This window comes from Lacerta agilis, chromosome 17, assembly GCF_009819535.1.
Source record: "Lacerta agilis isolate rLacAgi1 chromosome 17, rLacAgi1.pri, whole genome shotgun sequence".
Classification (NCBI taxonomy): Eukaryota; Metazoa; Chordata; class Lepidosauria; order Squamata; family Lacertidae; genus Lacerta; species Lacerta agilis.
In genome coordinates this window covers 30001918-30022421 of record NC_046328.1, presented here as the reverse complement: position 1 = coordinate 30022421, position 20504 = coordinate 30001918, and the positions used below count along the sequence as shown (strand labels likewise).

The following is a 20504-nucleotide window of genomic DNA, read 5'->3' as shown; positions in this document are numbered from 1 at the left end:
CAGTTGCTGGAAACGACGGGAGTGGAGAGGGCCCTTGTGCTCAGGTCCTGCCTGCAGGCTTCCCTTCGAGGCATCTGTTTGGCCACTGTAAGAACAGGATGCTGCACTAAATGGGCCATTGGCCTGATCCAGCAGGCTCACCTTGTGTTCCAAGGAACCAGAGCTTGGTTCCTAAATTCTGGTTCCTTATTTGACACAGCAGGGCACGAATTTAAGTTTCTTTGCCCTTGCACCCCAAAATAAATACTGGGTTACCTAGCAATCTGGACCAGTTCACATTCAAAGCCTTGATTCTAGCAGGAAAGGCAACAATAGTGCTGGGGTGGAAGGATAGAAAAAAATGGACAGAAGAGGTCTGGTCTAATTATCTTTTTGATTTTATCCAATCGGATATCATTGTAGTCACGAAACAGGAAACGTCATGGAAGGTCAAGGCTACGATGATCAAGACCAGATGGAAGCTCTATTTACAAAGGATAATAACAACCGGAAAAAGACATTCGGTGGAAATTAATGACTCTATGCCCTTGGCTGAGGTCTATTGTTTGAACCCTTGCAATGGACCATGGGTGGGGAGGGGGGTGGGAAGGGAAAAAAGAAAAAAAAAACTGTACGGGAAATTCAATACTTGACGGAGATTATACAATGTATGTAAAAATTCTCGTACAATAAACAATTAAAAAAAAAAACACCTAGCAATCTGAATGTGGCCCTCAAAGCCTCTCTGTCTGGTTCTTATGACTTTATTTATTTAAGCAACACCTCCTGGCCTCTGAGCCTCACCAGCTCTCAGCTCCCTCACTAATTGCTTGTGATTGCCTGGAACAGGCATAGGCAACCTTCGGCTCTCCAGATGTTTTGGACTACATTTCCCATCATCCATGACCACTGGTCCTGTTAGCTAGGGATCATGGGAGTTGTAGGCCAAAACATCTGGAGAGCCGAAGGTTGCCTATGCCTGGCCTGGAAGGTATCTTGGGTGATATCATCCCACACTGACACCACCTTGAACTTCTTGGAAGGAAAAGGTGGTAGAATCATATAACTGTAGAGGTGAAAGGACCACCACCCTAAGGGTCATTTAGTCCAACCCCCCCCCCAATGCAGGAATATAAATGTCAATAAATAAAATTACTACGATTCCCCCCCAACCTTTCTTTTTTTAAAAGCATACAATACAAATTAAAATCCACTAAAAGATTAGAAGGCACTTTTAAATAAAAGTGCTCATCCTGCAGTCGCGTAAAAAGGACACGTTGTCTCCCACCCAACTTAAAAGATGAACACTCCAATTAGGAGCAAAATCTCTGGGTAAACATTTAGTTCGAAGGGAACCCGTTGCGCTCAGTGAGTGCGGAAGATTGCGGCCCGATCCAATGCATTCCTACTCAGAAGGGATCCCAAGTAAGCATGGATTTTAGCCTTCCTCCCCAACAGGAGCCTAGATGGAAAGAACATCTGGAGAGCCACAGGTGTCCCTGATTTAGCGGCTTGAAGCGAGAGCGGCGGTTTCGGAATGTTGAATGGAAGGAAGAAGGAGGCTGCAACATTTCCACCCAATCACAGAACAGTTCCGGGCGGAGGAGAAGGAAACAACAACATCGATTGCAACATTCCTATCCAATCACAGCCCTTGTTTGCTTCCTCTCCTCCGCGCGTTTGTGTGCGTGTGTTGCGTGCCCGTTTCAAACATGGCCGCTGAAAGCACGTGTTGGGCTTCAACCGCTGAAAATCGCTTCCTGGAAGAGGGCGGGTGGGGTCAAGGGGCCCCCAAGATGGCTGCCCCCATCAAGATCACAGAGTGGGTTTCTTCCTAGAGTCTAGTTTCTGGCTGATGCCCCTTATTCCCCCCCCCCAAGCTTCCCCCCGCTTTTTGCCAGGACGTTGCCTGTTGGTTGTTTTTTTGTTTTTTTTTGTATATGTGCCCAATTATCCTAGCTTCTCCTTCTTCTTCTGTGCATGCTCCAGATCTTGCTTTAGAAGCCTCTCTGAGCATCCAAAGCATGCACTGACGGGTTTCCCCCTGCTCAGTACCCTCGTATCCTTTCTCTTCCCTTGCAAACCCCGCACCCCGCAAACCAGGTCCTGTTTTATGTAGCTTCTTGTGAAACTTCGTTAACTCGTTGGCAATAAATATCCGAAGAAGCGAGTCGCCCTGGGATGTTGGGAGTGGTTATCATGGCTGCGGCTGGTGTTAAAGAGCTCCTCTGCTTAAAACCTGGCGTTGCTGTATTCTTTTCTTTAAACTGAGAGGCAGGAAGTGGGACGCAAGAGTTCGTCCAAATAGATTTTTACCTTAAAAAGCAAACAAAACGCCAAACCAATGGGCCAAAGCTAAGCTTCTTAGCGTGGTTCTAGAGGGCCATGGGGAACATGCTGTCCCCTATGCCTGGGCTGCGCAGGGGGGCGCATCGGAAGGAGCCGCTTGCTAACCCGGGCAGCTTCGATGAGCTCCATCGGAAATGCAAAGGTAAGCCGTCGTTTGCTCTTCTCATCCCTCCTCAAAGCTCTCACCTTTCTCATGAAGCCTTTGGCGCAGGCAGCCCCCTAGTCCTCATGATGGTGTAAATCTGTGGTGGGGAACCTCGGGGCTGGGGGCATGTGCTGCCTTCCCCAGGCTGCTCTGTTTGGCCCTCGGACTTCTCTGCTTTGCCCTCCCATAGCTCTGTAGGTAGAGCATCTGCTTCGCATGCAGGAGACCCCTGGTTCAGTTCCTGGCATCTCCTGTTAAAAAGGACCAGTAGGGGAGAGGAAAGGCTTGAGACCCCAGAGAGCTGCTGCCAGTCAGAGTAGGAGTCGCTGCACACTTCCAGACCCCAAGAAACTTTCCCTGTTGCCCGCATGATCTCCCTCTTCATTCCTTCCCCGCGGCTGAAATTCACGAGAAATTCATTCATACCGAACCACAAGGATCACAATGGCTACTTATAAGGAAGATTCCTATGTTCCATGTGGAAGGTCCCCAGGTTCAGCCCCCCAGCATTTCCGCATAGAGCCGGGAGATGTTAATCTGCATAGAATACTGACTCGGGTACAAGGCAGCATCCTACCTTTGAAGGTGACTCGGAAACTACAACTAATCTAGAATGCTGCAGCTAGACTGGTGACTGGGAGCAGCCACTGGGACCATATAACACCAGCAGTCCTGAAAGAACTACAATGGCTCCCAGTATGTTTCCAAGCACAATACAAAGTGTTGGTACAGAATTTTAAAGACCTAAATAGCCTCAGCCCAGTATACCTGAAGGAGCGTCTCCACCCCCATCATTCAGCCTGGACACTGAGGTCCAGTTCCGAGGGCCTTCTGACGGTTCAGTCACTGTGAGAAGTGAGGTTATAGGGAACCGGGCAGAGGGCCTTATCAGTAATGGTGCCCACCCTGTGGAACGCCCTCCCATCAGATGTCAAGGAAATAAACACTATCTGATGTCCCATCCCACAGCTAGGTATTTTACTCAGCTCGAGGTCCCATCCCACAGAAGGGCGTTCACACTGGCCCGAAATCATGTCCTGCCATCTGCCGTATTGGATGGGAAGTATAGGGGGGTTCCTTTGGGCGACAGACTTTGTCTATGCGACTCCGGAGAAGTAGAGACTACAGACCACGTACTTCTCCGTTGCTGCTTTTATAGGGCTTTACGGAATGAACTTATCTCTCCGCTATTATGTGAGTCTCCTGGATGCCCCGAAGAACACTATACTTATTGGCTCCTCTCAGATACCAACCCTAAGGTCACAGCTGCGGTGGCAAAGTTCTGTGCTGTCGCTTTTAAAGCAATAATTATTAATTTTAATGTACTTTAATTTTAAGGCGGCCAACCCCTTTTAGATCAAATCTCAGATCAATTTGAAATTGCATTTATTATTGATTCTGTATGTGTCTTTTTGTGTGTGTGTGTGTGTGCTGGTCGTCGACCGTAATAAAGTACTTACTTAAAACACTATCTGACTTTTAAAAGACATCTGAAGACAGCCCTTTATAGGGAAGGGTTTTTTTTTTTAAAAAAAGTACTGTATAATGTTTTGTATATAGGCTGGACGCCATCCAGAGTGGCTGGTGCAACCCAGTCAGATAGGCAGGGTGTACTACTACTACTACTACTAATAGTACTGTAATAGTAATAGTAATAATCCTCCTTGTGGATTATTCCTCCTTGTGGATAATCCTCCTTGTGGATGTGTCCTTGAGCTATGATAATTCCTCTTTCTTGTTGGGTGGAGGTTGGAGAGACGTGTGCATGCAGAAACCTATCACTTTTTGTGGCTGCAGAACAATTGTGCCTTTGGACAAGTGACTGGCTTCTGCATGTGCTCACACACACTTCTATCGTCCACGCAGGTATGTGTAGGAGGCATTAAGGGAGTTCAAGGATGCATTCCAGTCAGGCAAAAACACTCAAGGATGGGGTGAAGCAGAATTCAAGAGGGGTGTGGCCTGGGGAGAGGGCCAGGTAGAAGAGGATTGGAGGGCCGCATCTGGTCTAGGAATTCCTGGATTGTTCATCTTCTTCGTTTTGTAAGCTTAAACACTGCTTCTGTCTCTCTTCTCCCTCCCTGCTTCTGTTCCAGAAGTCTTCCCCCAGCAGACAGAAGGAGTCAAGCTTATCATTAATAAATCCCTCACCAGCCACTTTCAGGTGCGTACCCTTGCCGCTATTAATCATGCTGGTTATTTTTAGTCGTATAAAGTGGAGAAATGGATCCAGCTCCCAGGGGAAGCGCTGTAGCGCAGTGGAACAGCGTCTGCTTTGCCGGGAAAAAAGGGAGAAGCGGGAAATACTGTTCAATAGTTACCATATTGCTCCCGGTAAGGTGTAAGGGGTGTTAGGGGAGGGGTAGTTCCTCTGGTGGGGGGGGGGAGGAACACGTCATGCTCTTTCTGGGGCAGTGTTTCCACCTTTGATCCCCAGCCTGCACTCAAATCTCACCTATGGCTCCCAGAAGCTGTCACCATGCGACAGCGGCCACACTCTGGCAACGGTTTCGACTGGCAGGCTAAACCAGGTGAGGGGAGCCAGTGGGTCTCAAACCCTCAATGAGTTAGGGGCCTCCCCTGCGCACGAAGACAGACTCTAAAGCAGGCATCCCCAAACACTGCCCTCCAGATGTTTTGGGACTACAATTCCCATCATCCCTGACCACCGGTCCTGTTAGCTAGGGGTGATGGGAGTTGTAGTCCCAAAACATCTGGAGGGCCGCGTTTTGGGGTGCCTGCTCTGAAGGATTGAGTGGACAAGACCAAGCGTGGGTCCGACGGTCAGGAAGGCAGTTTCTGCATGTTCCTGTGTAGAGGGAAGTGAGGGGCAGGTGTGGCTCGTCCACCTGGGAAGGTAGCCCATCTAGGAGAAGGAAACTTCTGGTCCTAAACCTCCACTATCTTCGGGAGAAGAAAAGCGATGGGGTAAAACCTACGCAAACCCAGAGTGGCATCCCTAAGACGGTTGGATGGTGCCTTGTACACTGGAGAGCCAGTGTGGTGTAGTGGTTAGGAGCGGTAGACTCATAATCTGGGGAACTGGGTTCGCGTCTCCGCTCCTCCACATGCAGCTGCTGGGTGACCTTGGGCTAGTCACACTTCTTTGAAGTCTCTCAGCCCCACTCACCTCACAGAGTGTTTGTTGTGGGGGAGGAAGGGAAAGGAGAATGTTAGCCGCTTTGAGACTCCTTCGGGTAGTGATAAAGCGGGATATCAAATCCAAACTCTTCTTCTTCTTCTTGTACGCCTCCTTCCATCAACTCCTACAGCCAAGCTGGTGCCAGACATCTTTCTCTGCTTTCCTTTGGACCACACCAGCAAGGCCAAGAGGAGGGTCTTGTTGTCTGGGCAGCCCAGGACCCCCATGCACACTGCACAGACTTGAACCCGGGAGGCCACTTCAGTCCTGCTAACATAGTGCTTTGACTTCACCCCCTCGAGGTCCACTGCATTGTCTCTTGAGACAGATGGATGCCAACCAAAAATAATTCGCCTAGGGGTGGATTCCTCAAAGGAATTCTCCAGAGAGTTTCTTTTTGGAATAATAGGAAGGGGGGGGGGGATCAGGTTTTTTTGCTGAGGGATGGAGATCTATACACTCCATATAAGGTTTCTTGTGTTTTCCATTGCAACCCAACGAATCAGATAAAAATTTAACACTGCATAGATTTAAGTAATTTGATAATGTTATAAGATAAGTTAAGATATAGATGATATTAATGGATAAATTTTGTAAGAAATTAGAATAGAATTATAAGATTTCGGAAGTTACGAAAAAGGTATTAACAAGGGACGCAGGAGGAGGAGACAGGAGGAAGTCCCACTAAGATGTGAGGAAAGATCTATTTTGTTAAGAAGAATAGTAAATGGTTGTCTTTGTTGTGTTTTTATGTTTGTTATTGTTGATATGTTGTTTATGCTTTTTGTTATGTGAAATTTTTTAATAAATATATATTTTTTAAAAACTAACACTGCAACAGGTCCTCTGTGCTGGGACCACATGCTAAAACATACTTCTGTGTTACTTGTATTTTTGTCTTGGTGTCTTCAAACACCCTGGCACCCAGCCTTACAGATCCCAGAGCTCTCAAACCCGGAGTATGGAGCTATTCTGCTGGATCATGGTGTTCGTGTCTCAAAGACGATAAGATTATCTTCCATCAACGGAGTGCATCTTTTCCTTTTTCTCCTTCCAGGTGACTCATACAATTCACATGAGCACAATTGGCCAATCAAGCTATCATCTCAATGCAACGTATGTGGGAGACCAGCAGTTGAGCCCCACAGAAGTGAGCAAAGCATTTATTTTTTCCCCCTGGGGGTGGGGTTATGACAAGTGGGGAAAGTGCTGAGAAGAGCAACGTGCTTCTAGATATGTGGTCTTAGGGGGGGAGGGTCGTGAAAAGTGTTAATAAAACTGTATTTTTTTAAAACGATCTAGGAGTTGGAGCAACTCCACTGTGAGGAAAGATGAGAAAATCGGGCCTTTTTCCTGATTTAGAAAAGATGTGAAAAGGGGGAATGGGCATGATGGAGAAAGTAGATGAGGAGAAGCTCTGTCAAGATGCTTAGAATCACAGAATTGTCAAGCTGGAAGGGACCCCAAGGGCCATCTAGTCCAGGGGTCAGCAAACGTTTTCAGCAGGGCGCCATTCTACTGTCCCTCAGACCTTGTGGGGGGCCGGACTATATTTTGAAGGGGGAAGAAAATGAACGAATTCCTATGCCCCACAAATAACCCAGAGATGCATTTTAAATAAAAGGACACATTCTACTCATGTAAAAACAAGCTGATTCCTGGACCGTCCGCTGGCCGGATTTAGAAGGCGATTGGGCCGCATCCAGCCCCCGGGCCTTAGTTTGGGGACCCCTGATCTATTCCAACCCCCTGCAAGGCAGGAATCTTTTGCCCAAGGTGGAACTTGAACTCGGGGTCATTCCATGAAGCCACAGGTTGCCCAGTCCCCCAATTTTATATTTAATTAATATTTGCTGATGTTTTGAGAATTCATTTTATTGTGTACTATTATATTCTGATCGATTATTGAATATTACTTTTGAAGTTACGTTTCATTATGACTTTCTGTATTGGATCGGATTGCTATAAGGTGTGTGTTCTTTCTTGTATATTTTGTTGCTGTAAACTCCCTTGTGTATAGAAAGGCAATATACAAGTGAAAAGTGAAATAAATATGTTCTACCCAAAATCCCCCCCCCCCAAAAGAAAAGGCTGTATTTCCTTTCTTCCTTCCATCCTGGTGTTAGTCAGCACCTCTACAGAGGCAGAGATGCTTCCAGAATGGTACTTGGCATGTATATTTGCTCACCCTGACGCCATCTTGAACAAGGTGGAAGAACAAAATGGCAGCATCGATGCGCCATCTGCTCTCTTGAGCGTGGGTTTCTAACTTATTCAGCCTTCCTTCCTTTGAGTGCCAGTTTCTGGAACACACAGGTGGGGAGGCTGCTCTCAAGCTCTAGTGCTTCTTTGGTGCTAAGTTTCAGTGCTTGGGCACAGTGAGGAGAGATGGGCCTCGATCCAGCAGCCAGGCTCTCCTTACCTTCTTCCATTTTCCCTGCTTCTATCATAGGCCTTCCCGACACTCATTGGAGACATTAATAATGCCGGGAGCCTCAATGCTCAGGTGCTCCACCTACTGGCTGAGCGGATACGGACAAAAGCTGTATTCCAGGTAAAAACTACACAGGGAGTGTTTGGGTCTTGAAGGCAAGATCTTAATGCTTTCGGTATTGCCAGGCTGGAAATTCATCAGCGTATATTATTATTTTTGAGTGTTCAATGGTAAGCAACAGGCCTATGCAACTGTTAATTTTTTAAAACCATCCTATCTCCCCCCTCCCACTGTTTTTAATGGTGTTTTGCACTATGTATATATATTTTTTTTACTTTTTTTAAAAAATTATTTATTTAACTTATTATTACATGTGGTTCCTGAAGAGGTTTACATCACTAGATCCATTCAAAGTACATTTCCCCCCCTAGTCCTTCCCCCTCCCCTCCCACCCTCCCCTCTTGACAGACCTTCCTTCTTCAGATTTTTATCCATGTACACAGTCTGTTCATTCGAGCTTGTATGTTTGGGTTGGCTTCACCCCTTTCTATCCAATTCCTGTAAAATGCCCATTTATTTGTAATTCTTTGGCATTTATTTTCCCAGCTATCCTCTGCCGCTATCTGTGCAAATATTTCAGATTGTACGTATTCAAAAACATAATCATTCCATTTTTCCATTTTCCATTTAGCCTTTTCTTTCCATCCCAGTGCAATAACTGCCATTCCGGCTAGAATCATAATCTTATACAGCTCTTGCATATTACTTTTTACTTTGTTATTTCCCAGTATTCCCGAAAATAGCAAATCCCTGTTCACTTCTATATTTATTTGAAATAATCCAGAAATTACCTTTGTAATCTTTTGCCAATATTCCTTAACCAGACTGCATTCCCACCACACTATGTATATTGTTTATGAATTGGTAGTATGAAAATACTTTTCTGAATAAAAATGAATCCTAAATAAAGAAATTCAGAGGTGGCATCTCGCACGCCTGTGAGGCTTTGTCACGTTAACAACGGCATCCTGTCTGAGAGGTTGAAGAGGCTTTAAATCAGGGACTGGGAACCTGGGGCCCTCCAGATATTGTTGACTGGGGTTGATGGGAATCGGAGCCCAGCAGCATTTGGCTGGTACCTATTGGGACTGGTAGGGTCCCATGGAGCCCAACAGTGGGTGGCGCCAGAGCTAAAGACAGGCAGAGCCAAATAATTCTAGTTTTGCCACCACCCTCCTCCCTGCCGTTGAGTTTTGTAAGTGGCAATGCGGCAGTGGCCCAAAGGGCCATAACAAATGTAATAATGTGAACCCCTATAAATCATTGAATATGCCTCTAATAGGAGAGTTATGGTAACCTGCTGCTTTAAGGAACCGGTGATTTCGGCAAGATGCCGTCTCACACTGAGTTAGAGGAGAAATGACGCAGAAAACTTTTGGTGAATGGAAAATATTTAAAGAATACATAAGAATATATTGCAATAATAAGGCCATATTAGCAGAACTAGAGTGATACTTGTAATTAAACAAATATTGAATACTATTGAAGATAAAGGAGTGAGAAATGAAGATCAAAACTGTGCAGACAAACAATGATGTAATGAAAGTACATTAAGAAAGATCGGAAGATTTGTATGTATGTGAGAAGTGGTTATGTAAACCAATTTTAACCTTTTTCTCGTGTTTTTCTTTTTCTTTTTATTTGTTTTCTTTTTCTATTTCTTCTTCTTTTTATTTGTATTGATGAGACTGTAAATATTTTTTAATGTGTGTAAATAAAACCAATAAAGATTACTAAAAAAAAAAAGATAGAAGAACAAGCAAATACGTCAATCACAAAGATGCAATTCATAAGCTAGAACATAAGTTGATACATGGCTAACACAGGTTCCCATACATTGCATGCTAACAAATTGGAACAAATTTCTGAGAACCGAGGTTTAGTTAGCAATGCTTATTGCGCATGCGTATTAAACTGAGAATGAGGTAATGATGGACATGCATACTAGACTAGAATGAAGTAATGAAGAACTTGATTGGTTCAATTTGAAATCCTTTGTTTGAAATGTTATAAATACCCCTCCCTGGACCTTTGGGCGGGGTTACAGGTTTGCGAAAGGATTCGACTGTAACCTTATTGCTTTGCAATAAATGATAATGGGCTCCTAGCTCCTCTAGTCTCTGAGTTTTATTGGCGTAACTCAGAAGATAGGCCATTTTGAGCCTTGCAACATTAACACTGAGACTAAGGAGGGGGGAAGCTGGTAGGCCGTACTGCCACCCCCTGGACTGGTGGTTGGTAAGGGAGGCAGGTGGGAGCTGGGGGGGGCAGACGAGATGGGTGGGGCAGTGTCCCATTTGCCCTAATGGACCAGCCTCCGCTAACATGTGGTCCGCCACCCCTGCAGCCCTGACCTACAGCCCCTTGGGAGCTTTTGCATCTCTGAGAACTAGGCTGTAAACTCAAACTTTTGAGTAATATTCCATGCCCAACCCTGTTCCTGCCTCCCCGCCCCTCCACTTTTCTTATGTTCCAGACTCAGCAGTCCAAATTCGTGACTTGGCAGTTTGATACTGAGTACCGAGGAGATGACCACACTGCCACCCTGACGCTGGGCAACCCTGACTTGATCAGCGAGTCGAGTGAGTGAGTGCCCGTCTGCCATCTTGGCAGTCTTCTGCAATTGCCGTAGGCTTGTTTGCACCCTGCCCCACCCCTCTTTGAAAAATAAAATAAAATCTTAGTTCTTTGGTTGGCAGCTTGTCCAGGAAAATATACAAATGTGTGTGGTTTGCACATGCACATAGATAGATACAGGCAACTCTCCGTTTATGCAGTGGTTACGTTTTGAAGCACCACACAGTTAAGTGAAATCACATATATTGGGAACGCGATTGGAAAAAGCCTGAAAACGCCGCAGTTGCTCTATCCCAGCCTCCTTCCTCAAACTCCCAACTCTCCATGGCCCTCAACGGGCAGTGCAAAGGCTCATGGGATTGCACTTGCAAAGGCTTGTGGGATTGCTAGGTGCTGTTTTCATGCCATTTTTTGTGCCCTTCCGGGGGCCATTTTTGCCCCTTCTGGGTTCACGCGATGCACACATTCGTAGTCACTTGTGCCTTGACTGCGCGCAAATGGAGAGTTGCCTGTACAAATGTAGAGAAGCAGGCAGAGAGAGAGGCTGACATAATGGAGAGAGAGAGGAAGGCAGGCAGTGAGAGGGAGCCAGACACTCTGGATGAATGCAGAGTAAATAGGACATGATGCAGGGTTTCCCAAATGTGGGTCCCCAGCTGTTTTTGGACTACAATTCCCATCATCCCTAGCTTGCGCGGCCACTGGTCAGGGATGATGGGAACTGTAGTCCAAAGACAGTTGGAGACCCTAGTTTGGGAAACTCTGTGGTTAAGAGTGTTGGACTAAGACCTGGGAGGTCCCGGTTTGAATCCCCACTGGGCACGAAACTCACTTGTAGGTAACCTTGGACCAGTCAGCGTCTTTCAGCCTAACTTACCTCACAGGGGTTGTTGTGAGGTTAAGATAGGAGAAAGAGAACCGTGTAAACCACCTCGGGGGGGAAAGGTTGTAAATAAATGTAGCAAAAATATATTTAAAAAGACATTTGGAGGCCTAGAATGGGAGGGAGCCTCCAAGACCAGTGTTTCCCTCGAATGACCACTAGAGGGGGCAACTCTTCCGCAGCTGCTGTGTTGCTTAGCAACCAACCCTAGAGAAGGATGGAGTTTCTACCATGTAACTTAGGGCCTGCTAGACAGTGAAAGGCCCTATGTCACTTGGTGGCAGCTTCTAACATGGGGCAAGAGCACCATGGCTTCTTTGTGGCCTACAGCGAGGCCTGGAGAGGGGTGGAGTAGTAGCCTCGCAGTTGCCCCCTGGGTGGGACAAATTTGCTTCAGTCCTCAACTCCTGACTAGTCTGCTATTTTATTTCTTTATTGAATTCCTGCCCCACTCTTCCTCTCCCAAGGACCCGAGGCAAACGGATTTGCACAATTTAAAAACGGATTAATATTCTACAGCCTTTTGAATGCGTCTGTGGGAAAGGGGGAGGTTATTGTTTGGCTGTTTTGTTTTACTTGTTTTTCATGTTTTTATCCGGTAATTTTTACCCTGTGAACCGTCCTGAGATCTTAATGAGGGTATAGATCTAATAAATAAATCTTAACAAACAAATAAAAAAACAAAAATGAAGCAAAAACATTCTGGAAGAAAGTAAAACGTTCTTAAAAACAGCAACAGTTGAAAACCTCTCAAAGCAGTTCCAGGTAAAAGCATTCTAGAAGCACCCTCAATTAAAAACATCTTCTTAAGTTTCCATTAAATTTCAGCATGGCTGCTTGTAGCATTTTGAATGCCGGGTGTGTGGGAACAGGGAAATTGCCCTGGATCACTTTTGATGAACTACTGAATGAACTGGGTTGTTTCCTTAAGGGACAGACATGAACTGGAATTGGGTTCCTTTTCGGACATGTTGAACTTGAACTAGTTCCTTTTTTAAAACGAACTTCCCAGGCTCTGCTCAAAACTCTGCCCTTGAACTCTGATAATTCCTCTTGGCTTGCCCGAGTGGAGGAGATAGTGTGTTTAGAAGGCTGCCTCCTGTGCAAAGTACAAATTTCCATGTATTGCTTTGTCTACTTTGGCCTCTGGCCCACCCGTCGTTGGCATGTGACAGCTCTTGGGAGGCTGCCTTCGGACTAGAAAAAGTTCCCTCTGTCCGTGCTGATGGACCAGACCTCAACCTAACAACCGTTGCTCTAGAGAAGCCATGGTGATTTGCTCCAACTCTGCTATTTTCCAAGTTGGTGTGACCTATAGAGCAGGCATGCGGAACCTTTGGTGCTGGACTACAACTCCCATCAGACCCAGCTTCTTTTCCAACCCTTCTTTGCTGCTCACAGTAAAATACTTCCCCCCCTTAATTTATAATACTTTCCCATCCATTGCTATTTCCATTGACTCTGCATGTTCAATTCCTCCTTACACTTTTTATCTATTTCCCCAGTCAATCAAGTAGAGTTCATCTGTCCATATAAATCATTAATTGTAATTGCAAATCATATTATCCTCTCATAAATAATATCTGAGTTTTGCAAACCTCACAAACATCCAGAAAAAAAATCTCCTAGTCTACCTTGTTATGCAGTTCCTTTTTCACAAAACAGACCGGTCACCATCCACTTCCCCAGGTTTAATACACTTCCCTCCCATTATTCACAGATTTTCTTTGTTTCTACTTCCATCGGCCCTGGCCAGCATGGCTAGTGATAAGGGAAAAATCGGAAGCTCAGCAAGATCTGGAGGCCAAGAGGTTGCCCATCTCTGCTGTAGCTGCCCCAACACTTGGTTAGCTCAGTCTAGAAGGGGACACAGGAAGCTGGCTTATACTGAGTCGGGCCACTCACAGTTGTCCAAGGAGGCGCAGGTTAATTCTGTGTCCATGGCAGCTGTCTACCAGCTCCATCTGGTATGCAGGCTGAGACCCTACCTGCCCGCAGACTGTCTCGCCAGAGTGGTGCATGCTCTAGTTATCTCCCGCTTGGACTACTGCAATGTGCTCTATGTGGGGCTACCTTTGTAGGTGACCCAGAAACTGCAATTACGGTAATCCAGAATGCGGCAGCTAGACTGGTGACTGGGAGTGGCCGCCAGGACCACATAACACCGGTCCTGAGAGATCTACATTGGCTCCCAGTACGTTTCCAAGCACAATTCAAAGTGTTGGTGCTGACATTTAAAGCCCTAAACTGCCTCAGTCCTGTATACCTGAAGGAGCGTCTCCACCCCCATCGTTCAGCCCGGACACAGAGATCCAGCACCGAGGGCCTTCTGGCGGTTCCCTCACTGCGAGAAGCAAAGCTACAGGGAACCAGGCAGAGGGCCTTCTCAGTAGTGGCACCCGCCCTGTGGAACGCCCTTCCATCAGAGGTCAAGGAAATAAGCAGCTATCCTATTTCTAAAACACATCTGAAGGCAGCCCTGTTTAGGGAAGTTTTTAATATTTAATGCTGTATTGTTTTTAACACTTGATTGGGAGCTGCCCAGAGTGGGTGGGGAAACTCAGCCAGATTGGGGGGGGGTACAAATAATAAATTATTATTATAAAATTATATATTATTATTGTCTAGCTCTGTACTGGCTGCACTGAATGGCAGTGGCTCTCCAGGGTTCCAGGCAGTGATTTCTCCCAGCGCTGCTCTGCCTGGAGATGCTAGGGATTGAACCTGTAAGCAAAGCAGATGTGCTACCACTAAGCCACAGCTCTTCTCCAAAGGGTGTTGGTTATTTTGCAGCTGCATGCAAGTCTTCTTTTTCGGGAGGGACACTGACTTGCTCTTCCTTCTTTGCAGTCATTGTCGTGGCACACTTCCTGCAAAGCATCACTTCGCGGTTAGTTCTTGGCGGGGAAATGGTGTACCACCGGCGGCCGGGTGAAGAGGGGGCCATCGTCACACTTGCTGGGAAGTACACAGGTTGGTTTCCTTTCGCTGAAAGTTTGGGGCGTGATTTGAGGGGCAGGCGCTGGTCCCCCACATACTTGGCCTCCATTTTCCATCCTGATTCTTCAAAGAGCAGCTTCTTGATTTTGCCCGATTCGGCATCAGATGCGTTCAGCATGAAAAACCTTCAGCCCTCCAGGTGTTGCTGAACTACAGCGCCCATCATCCCTGGTCCTTGGCCATGCTGACTGGGGCTGGTGGGAGTTGTAGTCCAGCCAACATCGGGTCGGCTAAAGGTTCCCCACACCTGAACAAGAGCGCACAGAACTGATTGAAACACTTGCAAAAAGGCTAATTTCTCAGTTGCTCTCAGACTTTCCTGTTTCAGGATGTGGCAGGAAGAAGCCTGCATATCCAAATGCTTCTCTCTGTCAGAGGCTTAGTATCAAGGGCAGAATCAGTTTACGGCTGCTAAATTTTCCCCTTCTTCCTTTGCGCCTGGGAGATACTGTGAATAACCCAGCTTCAGACACACACACACACACACACAAAAGAGAGCAGGGATAAAGAACCCTGTGGCCTCCCAGGTGATGGCCACATCCACACCATACCTTTAAAACACTATTGTACGTCTTCCAAACAGTCATGTTTAATTACTGGCACCCAAAGAATCTTGGGAACTGTAGTTCACTAAGGGAACCGAGAGTCATTAGGCTATCCCCCTATTCCCCTCACAGAGCCATAAATTTCAGGAAGGCTTAATAATCAACTTCTCTTCCCAGGGAATTCTGGGATGTAGCTCTGTGAGGGGAATGCGGGGGGCATCTCCTAACAATTCTCAGCACCCTTAGAGAAATAAGTGTGTTTTACTTTCTGAAGGAAGGTGGAAGGAGAGGCAAGGAAAAAGATCTACCCTCCCTCCTTTTTCCCTAAGGATTCTACTCACCCTTCCTCAAAACAGCAGCCCAGTCTGACAGCAGATATTTTAGTTTCCCTGGAAAACTGCATAACGGTTCAAGTGGAATCTTGTAGCCAGGAAAGCTGCATCAAGAAGTGTCTGCCTAGTCTAACACTCCCTAATCTGAACAAAATAAAATAAAAATTTCCTTCCAGTAGCACCTTATCTGAAGAAGTGTGCATGCACATGAAAGCTCCTACCAAGAACTAACTTAGTTGGTCTCTAAGGTGCTACTGGAAGGAATTTTTTATTTTGTTTTGACTATGGCAGACCAACACGGCTACCTACCTGTAACTCCCTAATCTGGCACACTCTTAGCCAGGAATAGAGCCAGGATAGAGGTGTTGTTACAAAGATGTCATTATTACACAAATCTGCCCCCCCCAAACCCTCATTGGGGTCCATGAATTTCAATGTGTTCCTATGTGCTGTGTGTGTTTTTTCCCTCTTTTCTATAGCCCTCAAATGGATAGCCACCCTGAACCTTGGCTATGGCGGGGCTCACGCCAGCTATTATCACCGTGCCAATGACCAGGTGAGTCAAAAAGGAGTTTCTTCAGCACCCCCGCCCATTTCCCACTTTCCTTGGCCAAGTTTGACCTCTTGATTTCTCCCCCTCAACAGATCCAGGTTGGGGTAGAATTTGAGGCCAACACTCGGCTGCAAGACACAAGCTTTGCCTTTGGTTATCAGCTCACGCTGCCACAGGCCAACATGGTTTTCAGAGGTGAGCGAAGGGCTGGGACGCCCTCCCTGTGCGAGGCCAGAGGGTGATCGAATGCCTGACCCTTCCTGCCACAGGCCCTGCTTCCCATAGGCCCTTTCTTCATCCGCCGTTGCCTGTCTTCCTGCGGCAGGAAATGAGTTTGGCAGGGATAGGGAAACTGAGTTCCCGCCTGTCGTGAGCCCTGTGGAGGTGTCGTGGGTGGGGGAAGGGGACGGGAACATCCTGAGGAGGTGGGGAATGAGATCAGTAGGGGCCTCAAGAAATGTCTGAGCTGAGGGGGAGGGCTGGTGATTGAGGAAGCCAGGAGCTGAATCCCGGGAAAGCGGATTGTCAGAGAGATGTCCCATCTTGGACGTCTTCCCTAAGTGTGAGGTTCTGCTGAAGCCAAGCTTGGGGGGCTCTCAAAGCCATCCACTGGAGTCTGAGAGAAACCGGCCAGACTTTTAAGAGCAGAGATAGACTGCATCTCAGCAGCTTGCTTGAGAACTTCCAGTGGTGGGAAATTGTAAACTGGGTGGCTGCTATTGCCATCTTAACTTGGGGGTCCCCCGCTCCCCTGAGGTTCAGGTGGCCTTTACCAGGAGCTGAGTCCCTAGTGCAGTGGTGGCGAACCTTTTAGAGACCGCGTGCCCAAACTGTAAACCAAAACCCGCTTATTTATTACAAAGTGCCCAAACTTCTTGAGATTTTTTTGGGGAGCTTCTGGAGGAACTGCAAGGAGATGAGACCGGCCGCCACTCCCGTCGCCCAAGAGGGAAACATGAGCACAGCGGCCGGGGCAAAAAAAAAAAAAAAAAAACCAACGACGACGGTGCGCGGATTGGAAAGCCTTTTTTCGGGAGACCAAACAGGCGGACAAACAAACACACGCCTCCGCCTCGCCAAGGGAGCGGGGAGGAGCCAGTCACCCGAGGCGCCCGGGAAGCCTCGTAAAGGAGCCGGGAGCGGAGGGAGGGCGCGGGCGGACGCCGCTCAAAGGAGATGAAGACGCAGCAGCGGCTCTCCTTTTGAAGGGGCTTTGGGCCCCACACCTGCTGCTGCCCCTGAAGAAGCGGAGGGTCCTCGTTCCCTCAGCGGACTTGAGGCAGCAGCAGCGACTTCTCCCGGCCGTCCCAGGAAAGCGGCGCCGGCGAAGGCGTGGAGAGGCTGTTGCGCGCGCGCCTCCTTCGTCGTCTTCCCCCTCACTCACTCAGCCCTTGCATAAGGCGACGACCTCTGGCTGCCAGCGTCGACTCCGCCCCTTCACCCGAGGCGGCGGCGGGAGCGCGAGCCGCCCGCCCTCGCCTCCCATCCCGGAAGCACTGGAAGGGCGCGCAGAGCCCCGCGCCGCTCCAGTGCCACGCCCCTCATCCCCCGCTCGCCCACCCCCCTCCTGAGGGGCGGCAAGCGCGGGAGGGAGGCAGCGGAGAGACGGCACGTCGGGGCACCGGAGGGATCGCTGCACCACGGCGGCCATCTCAAGACCTGGGCCGATGGTGCGCGTGCCAGCAGTGAGGGCTCTGCGTGCCAGCTCTGGCACGCGTGCCATAGGTTCGCCACCAGTGTGACAGGACCTCCACTATGGAGCTCCTTGCCAGCAGAATGCCAGCAGAAGTCCACCCTGCTTTCTTTGAGGCACCTTTTAAAAACCTTACAGTTCAGACATGGTTCTCTCTCTGTGTGTGTGTGTGTGTGTGTGTTTTACCGACCAATTTTTATTGATGTTATAGTTAATAGGGTTGCCATATTTCCAAAATCTCAAGAACAACAAAATGAAGTTTTTGAGCTATTTTTAAGGAAATTCGCCAAAATCGCTGTATGTCCGGATTTTCCCAGACATTGCAGCCATTTCCACCCGGACACTGTTTCCGAGTGCCATATTCTGGCTATGTCTGGGAAATTCCGGACGTTTGGCAACCCTATTGTAGTAATACTATGTTTTTCCATAGGGCCCTGATGCCTTATTATCCTTTTTAAAAAATAAAAATCAAATTACAGTTTGTAAATATTTAAACCTACACAAAATGTGCCCCCCGCTTTCCTTTCCTAGGTTTCCTGGACAGTAGCTGGTGTGTAGGGGCTGTCCTGGAGAAGAAGCTCCCCCCTCTGCCCGTCACCCTGGCCTTGGGTGCCTTCCTCAACCACTGGAAGAACCGGTTCCATTGCGGCTTCAGCATCATTGTGGGCTGAGCGCCCTGAAGATCCATCTCTCTCGACTGCGTGAGGCAGTTGGATTTGATTTTGCGAAGCTGCCTGGTCAGAGGGACCCCCGTTCTGTCCGTGTGTCTGTGTGTTTTGTGTGGGCAGAGCGGGGCACTTCACCACAGACTTCTGCAGTGGGGCAGCAATGATTTGGGGTCCCCAGCATCCTCTCAGAGTGTCTGCATCACAGCCCTGCCTTGAGGAGGTCCACAGATTTTTATTTTTATTATTATTATTATTTTGTCTCCAGAAGGACATTTAATGTTATTGGTGTGGCAGGGAGGGAGATGTGCTTTCCTCTGAAAACATGACCATGTATTGTTTTCTTCCAGATTGCGCAAGGCATAAACTCCACGGCAGGTGTTATGGTGTGGGTGACGGGGCAGGGTGCTCATGGAAGCACGGATGCCTTCGTTTGCTGGGGCTTGGAGGATGTCAATCATGGGATTCCCTTGAGGAACTGGGAATCGATGCCATCACTACGTCGGTTCTGGCCCGAAGCTCTGAATTTTGAAGAGGGTGGCATGCCTTGGTGGGCTTGTGGGCATCGTGCCACTCCCCTTGCCTGGGACCGTGACGAGGGCAAGGGCTGTGGCTTCTGTGTAGTGATGGCTTGGAATATAATTAAAATCATGCTGGGGACATTCCACCCCCCTCAAAAATGTGTGTCTTGTTGGTGCTTATTTGGGGGACCTGCAGGAAGTTTTGCCTGTGATGTACTTTGCCCAGGCAGTCACCAGGCAGGAGAAAACTAAGGCATTGCATCTAATACAGGGGTCAGCAAACTTTTTCACGAGGGAGCCGGTCCACTGTCTCTCAGACCTTGTGGGGGGCCAGACCCAGCCCCTCCCAGTGTGGGTGTGAGAGCCAGTGTGGTGTAGTGGTTAAGAGCGACTGACTCGTAATCTGGGGAACCGAGTTCGCGTCTCCTCTCCTCCACATGCAGCTGCTGGGTGACCTTGGGCTAGTCACACTTCTTTGAAGTCTCTCAGCCCCACTCACCTCACAGAGTGTTTGTTGTGGGGGAGGAAGGGAAAGGAGAATGTTAGCCGCTTTGAGACTCCTTCGGGTAGTGATAAAGCGGGATATTAAATCCAAACTCCTCCTCCTCTTCTTCTTCTTCTCCCGAAACGCCCCCCCACCAATGCCACTCACGCCGCAGCCACTGATGCCACCTTGTCTTCGACAGCGGCAGCGTCCTCTGTCTTGGCAGGGCTCAGAGCCCATGCCGCTGGTCTAGGCAGTGGAGGCAGTCTCTATGCCACTGCCACTTCATTCCTGCTCAGCTGCCTCAGCGGGAAGGAAGGGGAGATGCCCAGAGGTGTCCGCGGCTTCTTACTGGCTGCAGGAGCCAATCAGAAGCCATGCCGCTTCACGGAAGTCAGTCTCCACACCGCGCTTGTTTAGCGCAGGGACTGACCGAGCGGGCGGCAGGGTGGGCAAGGTTCACTGGCCGGATTAACGAGCCCAGTGGGCTGTATCTGGCCCGCGGGCCTTAGTTTGCCGACCTCTGATTGAATATGTTAGCTGACTTCTTCTAAAGCAGGGTTTCCCAAACTTGGGTCTCCAGCTGTTTTTACACTACTGTTTTTTGACTACTATTCCCATCATCCCAGACCTGTTAGCTAGGGATGATGGGAGTTGTAGTCCAAAAACATTCACGTCCTCAAAGCCATTGGATGGGAAACAGAATTTTTCGACTTGACCCTGGGGGGTGATCCAGCAGGGCTGCTGTTCTGTTCTGTCAAAATTCCTTGGGGGTGATGGAAGAGCTCAGCATAGGAATGATGGAAAGAAACAGGAGACCTCAAAGGTGTACTAGGAGCAAATTTTATTAAGGCTTCAAGCCTTTGAGCTGCAGTTCAATTAACTTGCCCCTGAAGAAATCTCACAAAGAGCTAGCTAGAAACCTCTTGTACGCTGTCTATTAGTAACTATTTCTGGCCAGCTTGAGGGCCTTCTGGTAGTTCCCTCACTGCTAGAAGTGAGGTTACAGGGAACCAGGCAGAGGGACTTCTCAATAGTGGCGCCCACCCTGTGGAACGCCCTCCCATCAGATGTCAAGGAGATAAATAACGATACAACTTTCAGAAGACGTTGGAGGGCAACCCTGTATCGGGAAGTTTTTA

At 48.1% G+C, this 20504-nt stretch overlaps 1 protein-coding gene across 2 annotated transcripts; it reads left to right on the top strand.

The window, feature by feature from the left end:
* Nucleotides 1-1915: 1915 nt before the first annotated feature.
* On the top strand, nucleotides 1916-19029 carry TOMM40L (translocase of outer mitochondrial membrane 40 like). Of its 2 annotated transcripts, none has more exons than XM_033135757.1 (9): nucleotides 1916-2470; nucleotides 4573-4637; nucleotides 6673-6765; nucleotides 8068-8169; nucleotides 10586-10691; nucleotides 14420-14542; nucleotides 15926-16002; nucleotides 16092-16194; nucleotides 18224-19029. In XM_033135757.1, exons 1-9 carry the CDS (start codon nucleotides 2365-2367, stop codon nucleotides 18361-18363), a joined length of 915 nt encoding a protein of 304 aa, XP_032991648.1. In that variant the 5' UTR covers nucleotides 1916-2364; the 3' UTR covers nucleotides 18364-19029. The 2 variants fall into 2 exon arrangements, with proteins under 2 accessions (XP_032991648.1, XP_032991647.1); XM_033135756.1 differs by having other exon boundaries at nucleotides 1917-2470; nucleotides 4570-4637.
* Nucleotides 19030-20504: the final 1475 nt, after the last annotated feature.